General features: G+C 40.1%; 2 protein-coding genes across 5 annotated transcripts in view; one reads left to right on the forward strand and one right to left on the reverse strand.

Annotated features, from left to right (window-relative positions):
* SERGEF (secretion regulating guanine nucleotide exchange factor) overlaps positions 1-13,173 on the forward strand; it is a 160,306-nt gene extending 147,133 nt beyond the window's left edge. For 2 of the 3 annotated variants that reach the window (XM_075427097.1, XM_075427098.1), the window contains one exon: positions 10,876-13,173. In XM_075427097.1, coding sequence (XP_075283212.1) covers positions 10,876-11,042 — 167 coding nt within the window. In that variant the 3' untranslated portion in view covers positions 11,043-13,173. The remainder of the gene's footprint in view (positions 1-10,875) is intronic. The other variant, XR_012764601.1, reaches the window with a different exon arrangement.
* KCNC1 (potassium voltage-gated channel subfamily C member 1) overlaps positions 2,712-14,266 on the reverse strand; it is a 126,855-nt gene continuing 115,300 nt past the window's right edge. For both annotated transcript variants that reach the window (XM_075427093.1, XM_075427096.1), the window contains one exon: positions 2,712-3,106. In XM_075427093.1, coding sequence (XP_075283208.1) covers positions 2,925-3,106 — 182 coding nt within the window. In that variant the 3' untranslated portion in view covers positions 2,712-2,924. The remainder of the gene's footprint in view (positions 3,107-14,266) is intronic.

Genomic DNA, 14,266 nt, shown 5'->3' on the forward strand with positions numbered 1-14,266 from the left:
CCTACTAAATGGCCTGAGTTTGTAAAAAGTGTGTTTGCACACCCATGTATACTCTATTCCACTTCATGGCTAGGGTCTCTTTAGCCCTGTGTGTTGGGTTTTGCCAGCTCAATATTGAAACTCAGCAACCTTTTTTTTACAATAAGAATTATGGGTTGGTAACTAAATAGTTTAGTGGCTATTGGTTACCTGGGAAAGGAAAGAAAATTTGTGTCTCCCCCCTGGTAAACATTATTTGGATCATTACTTTGCATAAGTTTATTGACTGGATGATATGAATAAAGTTTCTGATGTTTTCCTAACCCTTAAGAAATGGGAAGAGCTAGAATGCTTGGCTCCTGCTTTACAATAGACCCTAAAAACCCTCTCTGAAATCAGAGAATTGGCTTAGCCATGTAGGTGGGACTGAGGGTGCAGTTTGTGGTGCTATTAGTTTGCAGTTTGTTTGGGGATTTTTTTAAAGTGTTTTTCTTCTGTATTCGGCTACTGGTTTACTTACAATTGAAAGTTAACACAAGACCAGGCCTGTAGAGCCAACCTCAGGTAAAAAGCATTGTGTTTCATCAGTCACTTTGAGCAACCGTGACTTGGCTTTGTTGCACACACTTGAAGTATATCTCTTTAAGGTCCTGTGTTTGAAATCTGAATCGTGGGATTTTTTTTTTTGATTACTTTCATCTTTTGTCACAGGTCTGTCAACTATCTTTCCATTTCCTTCTTTGAAAGGGATGCCATTAGTTCACAGAACTGTGTTATATGAGATAGAGAGGAGTGATGGTTTTAAGCAGCAGCAGTATTAATGTGGGGATGTTACTAAGTCATTTACTTTTTGCTCTTTTTCTAGGTGCTCAAATGGCCCAACCATTGCTGTATCTGAGTAGATTTGAGTCATCCCATCTAGACCTCAGCACAGTGGCGAGTATAAGGATCCCTATAACAATAGGCGCAAAAACTGAGACAGACAGACAAGGCACATGACCCACAGGAGTTTTATTAGATGTGCATTTGCACTACAGTACAGTGTGGTATAGGCACACTTGAACCATGTACAAGTAGGTTACGCTCAAGTACAACAGTTGCAGCACAGAGGAAGCGTAATCCCCAAATCCTGCCCAGAAAGAAGGGTTAGTTCATCCTGAACTCTTTCCAACTACAGCTATGCTATAGCTTGTATCAAGCTACATATTTTAAAGCTCTTATGGGTACACATGCACTACAGTGCTGTCACTTTTAAAACTGCACTGCCACATTTGCAAGGGAGCCATCATCTGAGTCATTATGTTATGCTAAGATTACAGCTTGAAACTTTGCAAAGTGAGGCATCCCAATAACATCACTGCTGAGTTGCAACTACTTTTGTTCTGAGACAATGTTTGCGTAGCTGTGAGAAAATCCACTAGTTTGATCAGTAAGAAGGAAACTGAGAAACTCAGTGACCGCTTGTTTCTTTGATTTTTCTCTTTGCATTTCTAACACTTTAGCTTGTGATTTCTTTACTTCACCTCAGATTACTTTTTAAGCATGGGAAAAAAATCACTTGTTTAATATCAACAAGCAGTTATTTTGCACTTCACTGAACAGTAATGCACATTCATATCATGTGTCTCGAAACTTGACCAAAGTGCAGCCTTGCAATTGATACGGGAAAATGAAAGGGGAAAAGTCCAAACTAAACCCCATTTAAACACAAAGCTATTTTACAGAAGATGTCCATATGGAAGGTTTACACATTCACTTTGTTCTGAGTTAGAGAATTACGTTCTGCAGAAAAGGACACCTTCATAAAAAACCCCAGAACAAAACACTTACTTTTCTTCAGTGCAAACAGCCCATCAGGAGAAGAGAATAGGAGTCAGCTAAGAGAAAATTGTAGGCGAATGTGACCATATGGAATATCTTTTTACCTTTTGTTGTATTATAAGTATCTTTTGTAAGCTGTCAAGGACTGACAGCTGTATATAGCCTGGTCTGCATGATCACCTTAAAACTACATACTTGTAAATAGACAAATGTATGATAAAAAGAGTTGCTGTATAAAATGCGTTAAGCACCAAAGCATTTCCAAAATATTATTTTCCACGCTAGCTGCTCTTTCTAGAGGAGAGAGTTCTTGAGAGCCCAGTGGGGTCTCTTGTTTCTGACTGCAGCCAACAAAGTCGGAGGAAGCACCATATCACCTGCATGCTGCTGCTCATCTTGCTGTCTGCACCTGCTCCTGCTCTATGATTTGCTTAGTGCTGTGAGAGGTACATGTAGTACTGTAATGCAGTTTGGGGGGTTTGTCAGATTCTTTCTTCTGTGTTCATCACTGAACTTTTTGTCGTCTATTACTTTTCCTAGGTCTGTTCTGAAGATGGCCTTCAATTCTAGGTCTTGGATGTAATGTTCTAGGTCAGGATGAATTGCATCTGTCCCCTTCTTTTCTTTGTATAATCATTTACATCAGTTTAAAGCATGTGTAAATTTGAAATGGTAGTTCTTTAAACCGAGAATACGTGGGTGCAAATGGCCATGGCACATATGGTCCCATGGGACACTCAGGTGACTCACACCCTTCTAGATGTGCTTTGACATACTGCTTCATCCATTTTACTATGTATGGATGACCTCTTACTAAGCACTTAGTATAAGGTATTTTCTGTATGTTCTGATTCACATCATACGGAGGGTCATGAGACTGCAGTCTCTGGCTCTGTGATGAGATTAGGATTGTCTAGTTCTGGTCATACAAAGTTAAAGCACTGTGACACATTTAACGTCCTGTCATTCTGAGAGACAGGGATGTAACTTCTGAATGAATTTCGCTCGGTGCTGTGCCTGATATTCTGATGGAGCAGACATTAGTGCCATGTTCAGAGCATCAAGACAAACTTCTCCATTAATTAATTTGTCAGATGTTTTCGTCCTGTACTTGAGAGCAAAATTTAAAGATTTTCATGTCTTCTACAGGTGTAAAAAAAAGCATCTTTAATGCTTAATCCTCTCTGCACTGCAGCTGCTTCATGTATGATATAATCCTCATGTATTGTCAGTGGACCAGATACGTTCAGTCTTGCACAAAGTTGTGAGCCCAGGTTTTGTTCTGTGTTGAGTTGGAGATGCTTTCCTGTTGGGAAAGAATTGACATGTTTGGGTAAAACCAAAGGGAAAACCTTGTGCAGCACCTGTGAGCTTTAGGCATAAGTAGTACCATTTATGTTTCCTCGTGAAAACAGAAATGTGAGCAGTTAATCCTTGCAATATATTTCTCTCCTTGCTACCTATGCACGGCAAAGCAAACATCTTTAACTTAAAGGGCCTCAGTTTCACTGTAGAAACTGTAAAGGTGCAGCAGCCTAAGAATCTCTAGTTGCAAGTATGTTGTTTTTAAATCCTAGGATATAGTTTTGTGAATTTCTTCCTCATGTTTTTGTCTTCAAAATGACAGTGCATAAATGAGAAGGAAATAAAATCTGTCATAAACTAACCTGAATGGTAACTTCAACCATGGCTTGTTTGATGCAACGTGGAAGGATTGTATTAAATAGATGCATATTAATTTGTGCAATCAGCCATTCAGCACCCGCTTTGAAGCGCCCTGTGAGAGCAGAACAAACTTTCTGTTGTCATTGTATGTTAGCAAGATCATGCTACCTCTAGTGAATGCCCTCAGTTATTTGCCTGATGCTTAAAACGGCGCATAGGAAAATGCACAGCATGTTTGCTAAGGCTTTCTTTGTTAAGTGCCATTCTTACTGTATCTTTCCCATTGCCGTATGTTGGACTCCCTCCCCATACAGAGTTTTCGGGCCATGCCAGTTGTGCTACATTGCCCTTGACTGCGCACTCGGAAATTATATTATCATAAACATGATTCTTTCCCTTCCCATTTTGTAACTCTCAGCTATTCGTATGCTGTGGAAATGAGGATAGAAATGATTAGATGTGCTCTGTACTGCTTTTCTGTTTGCCATTCATAGGATAGATACTGATATTGAAGGAGAAACTAGAAATTAGACTTTCTGAAATGAAATTAATTTCAAAGGAGATGTGTAGCCTTACTGCTCCATGTTACAGTACTCCACATACTCCTGTGGCTCACAGAATCACAGAATGTTCAGGGTTGGAAGGGACCTCTGTGGGTCATCTAGTCCAACCCCCCTGCCAAATCAGGGTCACCTACAGCAGCTGCACAGGACCTTGTCCAGGCGGGTCTTGAATATCTCCAGAGAAGGAGACTCCACAACCTCCCTGGGCAGCCTGTTCCAGTGCTCCGTCACCCTCAGAGGGAAGAAGTTCTTCCTTATGTTCAGATGGAACTTCCTGTGCTTCAATTTGTGCCCGTTGCCCCTTGTCCTGCTGCTGGTCACCACTGAAAAGAGCTTGGCTCCATCCTCCTGACACCCACCCTTGAGATATTTATAAGCATTTATAAGGTCCCCTCTCAGCCTTCTCTTCTTCAGGCTGAACAAGCCCAGCTCCCTCAGCCTTTCCTCGTAGGAGAGATGTTCCAGTCCCCTCACCATCCTTGTAGCCCTCCGCTGGACTCTCTCCAGTAGCTCCTCATCTTTCTTGAAGTGGGGAGCCCAGAACTGGACAGAGTACTCCATATGGGGCCTCACTAGGGCAGTGTAGAGGGGAAGGAGAACCTCCCTCGACCTACTGGCCGCACTCCTCCTAATGCACCCCAGGATGCCATTAGCTTTCTTGGCAGCCAGGGCACATTGCTGGCTCATGGTCAATGGTGGCTCCCTAAGCCATACTACACATCTTGTGTTCTCGAGTTGATTTTCTGACTCTCTTTGATAGTTAGCTGTATGTTGTAATTGGATATTTTGACAGTTGGCCTTGAGGCCTTGACCCAGTTTGAAGGCCTGCTGTATTACACAATAGACAAGTATAGACAGAGAGAAGGTCTGAATAACAAGACAGTGCTTCTGCTGTAAAAAAATAATTCACGTAAGATACTAGTTTAGAGCACCAGGTCAGAGAAGTCCATATCGTGCAGTCTTCACGCGTTTGTTATGAGTAACTGTTTGAGGCCATGGTAAGCTGTTCTTTCCAGGTACCAGGATGAACCACAGACAATGTGACCCAAAGTCATCTGATTTTTCACTTGTGTAAAACGGCTGCTGAGGAGGGGACTGAGTGGTCTAGGTCTGCTGCCTGGGGAGAGCTACTAATAATGTAAAGGTGGAGGGAGGACAGATTGTTGACTGGAGGCTAACTTTGAAATCAGCATGTCTTCAGGACCATGACTTTGTACTGAGCATCAAAAATGTATGTTGTTTCCTATCTGTATATTATTTTAGCACTACAGTGCCTGTGATTTTTATCCAGCTTACTGACTGTAAAATCAGATGCACGTTTCTGAGGGTTGCAGTCCTGAGCAACTGCAGCAGCAATTAGGTGGGGTGCCTGGAGCACATGACAGCTTGCTTCTTGAAAATGTGGGTATAAATGTAGCTCCGTAATAAAACTGGCACTATATGGATCTCTCAGTTGTTTTCTGCTTTTGGAGTCTGGGGATCATGTAATCTTATATTCCACTTTCCAAAGTTTACCTTTAATAAGATTTTGCAGAATGCTTAGACTTCCCTTTTAGTTACTAATACGTTCCATGTTTTTCTGCAGAAAACAATTGGTATCAACCCTGTTTCTTATATTATAAAATTGCAGATATTTCATGCTAAATATAGAATCACTGCTAACAAAAATACAAAAGTTTGGCAGGTTATTTCTTTCTTTTTATTTTATATGACACCCTGGATTGCAGATGTCCTGAAAACACAGGAAGACTCATTCGTTCATGTTTTGCAACTCCTTGGGAGAAGTATGGTCTAAATCTGCTTGTGTGTAGTGTTACATTATTCCTTGTGAGGTTTTAAATACTTTCAAACAGTCCAAGGGGGATGGCTGAGACACCTGAATTTTGTTCGTGGTCCAGCCCTGATGGCTGTTTAAAGTCATTTGACTTGCTCTGATCTGATCTCTTGCCTACTGTAACTTTATCTATAACCATCTGTAGAGTAGCACTAATTTAAAGTTAAAAATAATAATTTGAGGTATTGTGGAGTAGTGCTAAGAGCACAGGGTCTAAACAATAGAGCTGTGCTAAAACATTGTAATGGATCTGTAAAATGTGAAGCTGTCTGATGAATAGCTTGGCTTCAAGATACTTGGATTGTCTTTAAAGCCTACTTCTGTTTGTTTCTGTGGCTGGAAAAGTGGGAGAGGAGAAGCAGAAAAAAGACAAGCTTTTAAAGATTTTGGTGATATGGCTGCAGGGCACAGGCTGGTTTAGAAGCAGACTGTTCGTAGCGTGAAACTAGGCTGCAGTGATATTTGTAGCTTCTTTGTTTCCAGTGTCCATTGCTTTACCTTCAGACCGATTGTAAGGGTGTGATTTATCATAACCTGTCCTCAGCTGTTTAAAACTGATATGCCTAGGCTAAGGCAATCACTTGGTCTCCCTCTATAGTCGCCAGAGTGAGACAGATTTGATTTTGACACCAGTGTTTGGATAAGATGAATTGCCTGTTGGAGAGATGTAGATGACTCCATTGGCTCTTGAGGAAAACTAGAAGATAACGATCTATCGCTAAATTGCTTGATTTTTAGGTGGCTGAAGTTAAGTGCAGTGAATCTCACCCAGAGCATCTTATTTGCTAACATTGGTTCTTCTCATCTGAAGAACAGAGTACTCGGCAATTAGGAGCGACTGTAAATCCTCTAGTTTCTCCAGAATCCTGTCCTCTGTCGAATATGCTGCAGTTTTATTTTAGCTAGAAGTACTTTTCTCCAGTTTAATCAACGTGTGGATTGCAGTTGTCACTTCAGTTACCTTGAAAAAAGCCTAGATAACTATTGCCAATAGAAGGACGGCAGTAGCTCCTTCTCGTTTTGTGTGACCAAACCTGACAGATTTGTTGAGGGGTTTTTTTTTCTACCCACTTTTTGTACATTTAATGTTTGGGGGAAAAAACCTGCATAGTTTTACTCTAGACTTTCAGTAGTATGACTGTGAACTCAAGTGCAGTTCCCTTGGGACTATGCTGTGTGAGTTCTGTGATTTCATTTGTACTTTGGGTATTTATATTTTAAAAGGGAAAAGGTGAACGCAATGTATTACGTTGTTTCATGTAAGTAGTGACATGGAGCAACTTTCCCTCCTCATCTCACCAAACACACATCATTTCGTTTGAGAACATGCTACAATGCTTGTTTTAAATTTAGTTAGAAGCAATTTGTAGCTGTATTAATACACGCCTTTCTAATGGTGTTTCATTCTTGGAAGCTCTGGCACAGGCATAAAAATTGAATTTTCTCGTGAAAGCATGTAGGGCTGCTGGGGCTGTGATGAGGTTTTTATCAGCAATAAACTGTGAATAGAAACAATCAAAAAGAAAACAAGAAAAAAAGGAGGGGGAGGGGGGAATGTGGGGGAAGAAAAAAGAATTGAAATGAAATGGTGCCCTTTGTCTAGAGGCTAGCCATTAGTTCCCTTTAATGAAGGCCTTTCCTTAACTCTGCAGATATTCCTTCTATGTCATTTTTTAATAGGTGTTTCATTATTTTCGATCTTCATTGACTTCAGCTTCTGTGCCAGTGATTCATATAGATACTTGTTCCCTCCTGGCCAGTGTCACCACAGTCATTTTGCCCAGCCCTCCTCCAAGTTTAGTTTATATGTTTTTACAAAAAAATGGACTCTTGTTTTCTGCAAATTCTATTTTCTCTGACACAAATCTAGCATCTGGCTTTTTTTAATGTCCAAACATTCTTCTAAATCTTCTACAGGCAGATGTAGTATAACATACCTTTTATTTTCACAGCAATAATTCTCTGCCTTTTATCTTTCCTGACTTCTGACCTGGTGGTGATGAGAACTATTTTTGTGGCCTGTAATTCTGTATCTGTCAGCTGCCCTTTCATCCCTTCAGACTTCTGCTTGGGTCTCCGTATATGTATGAGGCATTTTTTTGTATAAGACCATTCATAAATCCTGGTTACTCTCTACTCTTCTTTTGCCACTTTTCACTCTTGGCCCATTTCAGTAACTTTGGAGCACAGAGGAGTTATGTAGAAAGATCTATTTGGTGCCCTTTGTACATGCTTGGAGAAGTAAAGGCTGGAAAAGATTCCGTGGCCCTTATTTTAGGGGAGACCCTTGTCTGGGGGTTTCCTAGCTTGTAAATTTTTCTGTGATGTTTTTTCAAAAGATGTTTGACTAGATGTATTTGTCAATTTGAGAGATTGATATCCTACTGTGCCATTTATTTAAATATTTATTATGCCATTAATGTTCCATTGAGCAGTTTGTAATTCAAAGTGACCAAAACCTTCCTGGTGTCCTGTCTCTTGTCCTGATGGGACAGGATGAGGGGAAAAAAACCAAACCCTTTAGTCAGATGTAGTGAGTCTCCATACAAACATGTAAGTTGTACTAATTGCTAGTGGTCTAGTAACAAAAAGCTTGCCACAGTCATCTTATTTTAATGTAAGGGCATGTTCTGTTCCCTTTTAATTAAACTTCAAAGTTTTCCGCACTCTAAGTAGGCTTGTTCTGCAGATTCCATGTCTTAACTGTGCAAAAGAATGCCATTTCTTAGGTGCAGCTGGTTTTCTTTCTTTGAATTCTTTCCCTGAATAATTGTTCTCTGATGTGTCTTCAGTCTCAGTTTGTGATTTTTTTTTCCTGCTTGTGAATATTTACATTAATATTTTTACTTGGAGTCTTAAAAATACATCTTCCAATTAACCTCTTAGATATTCTGATCTGTTGATATTTAAAGGAGATATGTCGCACATTTTCTTTTTGGTACTTTTCTGCAGCACGTATATGTGCACTTCTCATATAGGTTGGGCTGTCAATATTGCGCATATAATCATAGAACAGTTTGGGTTCTAAGAGACCTTTAAGGGTCATCTAGTCCAACTTCCCTGCAATGAGTAGGGACATCTTCAACTGGAGCAGGTTGCTGAGAGTCCCATCCATCCTGACCTTAAATGTTTCCATGGGTGGGGCATCTACCACCTCTCTGGGCAACCTGTTCCAGTGCTTCACCACCCTCATAGTAAATAATTTCTTCCTTATATCTAATCCAAATGTACCTTCTTTTAGCTTGAAGCCATTACCTCTTGTCCTGTCACTACATGTCATCGTAAAAAGTCCCTCTCCAGCTTTCTTGTAGGCCTCTTCAGGTACTGGAAGACTGCTATAAGGTATCCCCAGAGCCTTCGCTTCTCCAGGCTGAACAGCCCCAACTCTCTCAGCCTTTCCTCACAGGATAGATGCTCCAGCCCTCTGATAACTTTTGCGGCCCTCCTCTGGACCAGCTCCAACAGATCCAGGTCAGTCCTGTGCTGAGAGCTCCAGAGCTGGACTCAGAACTCCAAGTGAGGTCTCACCAGAGTGGAGCAGAGGGGCAGAGTCACCTCCTTCTACTTGCTGGCCACACTGCTTTTGGTGCAGCTCAGGATATGGCTGGCCTCCTGGGCTGCAAGCGCACATTGATGTCTCATGTCCAACTTTTCATCCACCAGTACCCCCAAGCCCTTCTCTTCAGGGCTGCTCTTAATCCCTTCATCCCCCAGCCTGTATTGATACAGATAATCTGGTGCCTTCTAAGATAAGAATAACAGAACTGCTGTATTAGGTGAGATGTATCTAGCCTACTGTGACGATCTAGTGGCATTTTGTTTTGTTCCATTGCCTTAAAGATTTTCAAGAAAATTAAAAGTCATTGTTGAATTACATCTGACTTTAGTAATGTTTGCACTTAATTACAGAAGAGGAGAACTTTAATATACTAATATATAAAGAAAACATGACAACAAAATGTAACTGGATTTTCAGGAGAGAAAAATGGTCATGCTAGCTTTGCAATAATCTGTTTCTGAATTTTGAAAAGTAAAATTGTTTTAGAATTATGATTGGGATTAGATTTTGTGAATTTTGGTACTTTTCTTCTCATTATTTGGGCTCTGGAATGGTACTTCGTGCTGTTAATACCTGCTGCTTTTCAAAAACAACAGTGGCATCAGAAACATGATTATATTGCAGGATGGCTTTCATTTTTTGTTGTAGAAATTCACAGGCACAGTCTGTAACAGCCAAATAAAGAAAAGAAAATAGGAAGAAGTATCTCTTGTAGTTCAGAATAACAGGGGTTTTTTGGTGGATTTTTTATTGTGCCAGCCATTTATAGGAAAAAAAAAATTAGATACTGTGCTTCAAAAAGTAGTACTATGGGGTAATGATAAGACATAGATCATGATTTGGGATATAAAAGAGTAGATGTTACAAAAATACAGTAACAAGGAAAAATAATGATAGTAAAAGCAGTGAAATGATGTCAAAGCGAGCAGCAGAGGTAGAATGATGAAGAATAAGGCAAGCTGTCAGAGACTTTTTAAAGGAAAAGGTGAGATGTGAACTTGAAAGTAGGAAAGAAAGATAATTTGGCTGCTCTGTGACTCTGTGTTCCCCAATCCAACAGATCATGCTGTGAATGATTAAAGTCACTGGGCTTGGTTTGTGATAGTTTTGCTTACTAGGGGGAACTTGAAAGACAGGATTCCACATCATTTCAGGGAAAGTCCTCTAAAATGCAGAGAGATTTCTGCAGGCTCTGTATAAACACTGAACCATGTATTTACTAAGTGATTTTCAAATGTCTTCGTTATTTTAATTTCTTGTATGCTGTTAACAGTATGGAACAACATAGAGAATAATTAATTTGGGTTTATTTACACTTTTAAGAGAACCAGAACATTTTTCCCCACCTTAGCAGAATTTCTTAGAAGATGACTTGACAATCCTGCTCCCCAAAACTAACCAAAGCTCTGGTGTTTCTGTGGTCTTTATTGTACATTTTGTATCCTCTCTTTTAGGTGGCCGGTGCTTCTCTTGGGGATGGAACGAACATGGGATGTGTGGTGATGGCACAGAAGCAAATGTTCATGTCCCGAAGCCAGTCAAAGCTCTTGTTTACCCAGAACAGATCCTAATTGGATGTGGGGCAGGACACTCCATGGCTCTTTGTCAAACTCCTCGTTAGACTCAGCACACCTGAAATCATAGCATTATGGATGTGGATGGACATTGTTGGATTGCGTAGCTCGGAAGGGCTAGAAGAGGATTGCCCATGATTAACACAATAGTTGGAAGGTGCAGAAGATGTTTTTTCTAAGACTGAAAGGAAGGAGTATGCATAGAAAACTAATATTTTAAAAATTGTTTCGTGGGTCATTTTCATAGGAATTTACTTTCTTACCCACAGGTAGAATGACAAACTAGAACAACAAACATTTTGGCATGATGCAATATCATTCAAGAAGGAATGACGACTTCTTGTTCTTCTGAGAAGTCTTTGAGGAAGAAACCAACTGCTTAATTTTTATAGTTGGTGCATAAATTCAGTCTGAGGAAATGGTCTGAGAAGGTGGAGACATACGGCCCCTTCTGGTCTTTTATTGTTGTATCTGTATGTCATGATGAGCATGTGTTGCACCTGCCAACTTCTACAGGAGTTGTGAGCTCTCAGCATCTCAGAAAATCTAGTTTGCATCACAGAAAAATGCCAGTGAACATAAAGAGATGCCTACACATACTTTAATCAGAAGATTAGGATTTTTAAAAAAGGAGATACAATTTAGAAGACTGGCAAAAGGGGAAAATGGGACCCTTCTGAACTAGCTACATCCTGATTAAACTGTGAAAGGAGCAATATTTCGGAGGAGTTATCTTCTGTGCCAGACATCAGTTTATTATAGATTTACAGGAGTGCAGATCTGCATGAATTATCATTAGCTTGCAAACCGAACCTGAAGTTTCTGAAGCTAATGCTTAGGGAAGAAAAAAATTCTAAAAGCTCTTGGAAATAATAGAAAACTTCTTGTCAAAGGGTGTAAGTCAGTTGTAGCTGCTGAGGACAGTTTGATCCAACATAGCTCCTGTGTTCCCAGCTGCCTTTGAATCGGAAGACCTCAAAATCTAAACAGAAAGTTTTTACAAGTTCTCCAGCGTAAAAGGCAGACCAGAATGCTTCTGATAATTTCAGGTTAGTTCTCACATCTGTTTCACAGCCCAGCTGAGTTACTGTTCAGAACATGCCCACAGTACTTGATCCAGGTGAACGCTTGGCAGAGAATGTAGGCCTAACACTTGTTTTTTAGTAGGAGAAATGAAAAAGTGTAAAATATCTTCAGATATTATTATTTGCCTATGCTGAGCAGAATTTTGGAAGCTATTTATGAAGCTGTTTTTCACACAAATTCACTGGATGCCACTAAACTGGATGTTTACCACCCACGATAGTTACATTTGCTGTGGTATTTGATGTATTTTGAGTTCTAAATATAGAGAATACTACCGTGTGGTAAATACACCTTTTAATGAGACCTACTGTTGATAAACAGTGGTTTAATTTTTAAAGCAGGCTTGCTAGGGAAGAAGCCATACAGAATTACAAAATACTCAGAGAAGGGCTCTTAAGAAATAGGAAAACTTTCTAATGATGTATCAGCTTACACATGGGGGGGGAAGGAATTAAGGTGGTAACATGGGCCGTGAGGGTTTTTTCCCCACTAGGTTTTACAGCAGTTGTAGTTGATAGCCTAATTTTCAAAGGCATTTTCTTTTTCTGTTCTATGGATAAGAAACTTGAACTGAGTTTGAAGGTGACTGTAACAACTGTATTGCAGCTACTGAAAGGATCTGTAAGAATAACCAAACGGGTGCTTTGCGAAAAGTGCAGAATTGAGACTTCTGTTGTAAAGTGGTTTTTTAATCCATATGTTGGTTGTGGTTCGTTATGGCAACATATTGTTCTAGGCTGCACCCTCTTGCCCTTTTTACTTGCCTAAGTTGCTATTTATTGACTCTTCTTTTCTAGATACCACAGCCTCTCCATTTTATGCACTGAACAGTTTCTCGTGCTTTTTTTGGCAGTTCTGTCTGAGGTTTCTGGCTTTGTTTTTCTCCAAAATCTGTGTACCAAATAAACATGTTATCTTGTTTCAGTAATCATACCCTCTAAATAATTCTGTTCCTTGATTAATCACAGCTAGTACGTGTACCCTGTAACATAGGGGTTACTGTACTGGGAATATTTTGACTGTGTGTGCTGTTGCTGCAGTTCATTTCAGAGGAATCCAACAAATGGTGTAACAAATAAATGCGACTTGGTTATTGGAAATTTTGTTCCCTCTCTCACGTCTCTAACATGAACATGCTTTTGGAAACACAAAGAATGATTTTGAGTGATAAGGAGGAAAGAAAGGAGTACTTTGGTTTATTCCTGGTCCTAATCCTGTGTTTCATATCTGCATCTGATCTTTGTCTTTGAAAGGCTGAGAACTGTATTTTCTCTCCTTTGTCTTGCCTATATAGAGTGAAAACTTCGGTAAGTAACAACTTGTCTTAAGAACTTGATGTACTAAATGCTTTGTCGTCGGTCAGGGCTTCAAGATGCTGCTGTAGTATGAAGAGTGAATAATAATTCACTGTAGATAGTAAATGGTTGAATGTCAAAAACAAGTTGCTGACATTCATTCAGAAATCAATCCCTTGTTTTGTATGTCACTATGCTTTGTTTGCAGAAGAAAACATTGTACAAATTCAGCTAAGGCTTTCTACTGTAAGGAAGGGAGCATACAGCGAAAAGCTCCTAATCAAGTGAAGAAACCTCCTTCGTTGCTGGTGTCCAGAGCTTAATGACTGTTGCCTGTTGATGTCCTAATGGAGAAGGTCAGTCTGTACAAGGCAAAATGCAGAGCCAGTGTGCTATGCTGATATTTCTGCAGTGCGTGTAAAGACAGACTTCTTTATGCAGGTCTTCAGTGCTAAACAAAGCAAGCCTTTTAGGTAAGCATTCTGTCTTCACATTCAGATGCAAATAAGCTGACAAGGCTTGTAATATATGTATAGCACTGGAACAAGGTAGGCAAGTGTCTGTGCAGCTACTCTCCCCTCCCATTTTCTGAAAATAAGGAAACCTGCCGATGAGCTGACATTCATGAGGGGGGAAGAGGTGAACTTACTGTCATAGCTTTGCTGGAGAACAAGTTGTGAACTGTTGACCTTCAGTCGGGAGAGCTTTCAGGCTCTTGGGTGGAGGGGGAGAAGGAAGCTGTTGTGTGTACTTCTGTTGTTTGAAGTCCTAGGAGATCTGCAGTTGTTACTCATGCAAGCTCCATGTGCACCTGTGCAAGACACTCCTGTTCCATTGTAAAGAATGTTGGCAGGAAGATGTGTATGTTATGTCAGAAGTTTCTGTCTCTT

This window comes from Opisthocomus hoazin, chromosome 7 (genome assembly GCF_030867145.1).
Source record: "Opisthocomus hoazin isolate bOpiHoa1 chromosome 7, bOpiHoa1.hap1, whole genome shotgun sequence".
Lineage (NCBI taxonomy): Eukaryota > Metazoa > Chordata > Aves > Opisthocomiformes > Opisthocomidae > Opisthocomus > Opisthocomus hoazin.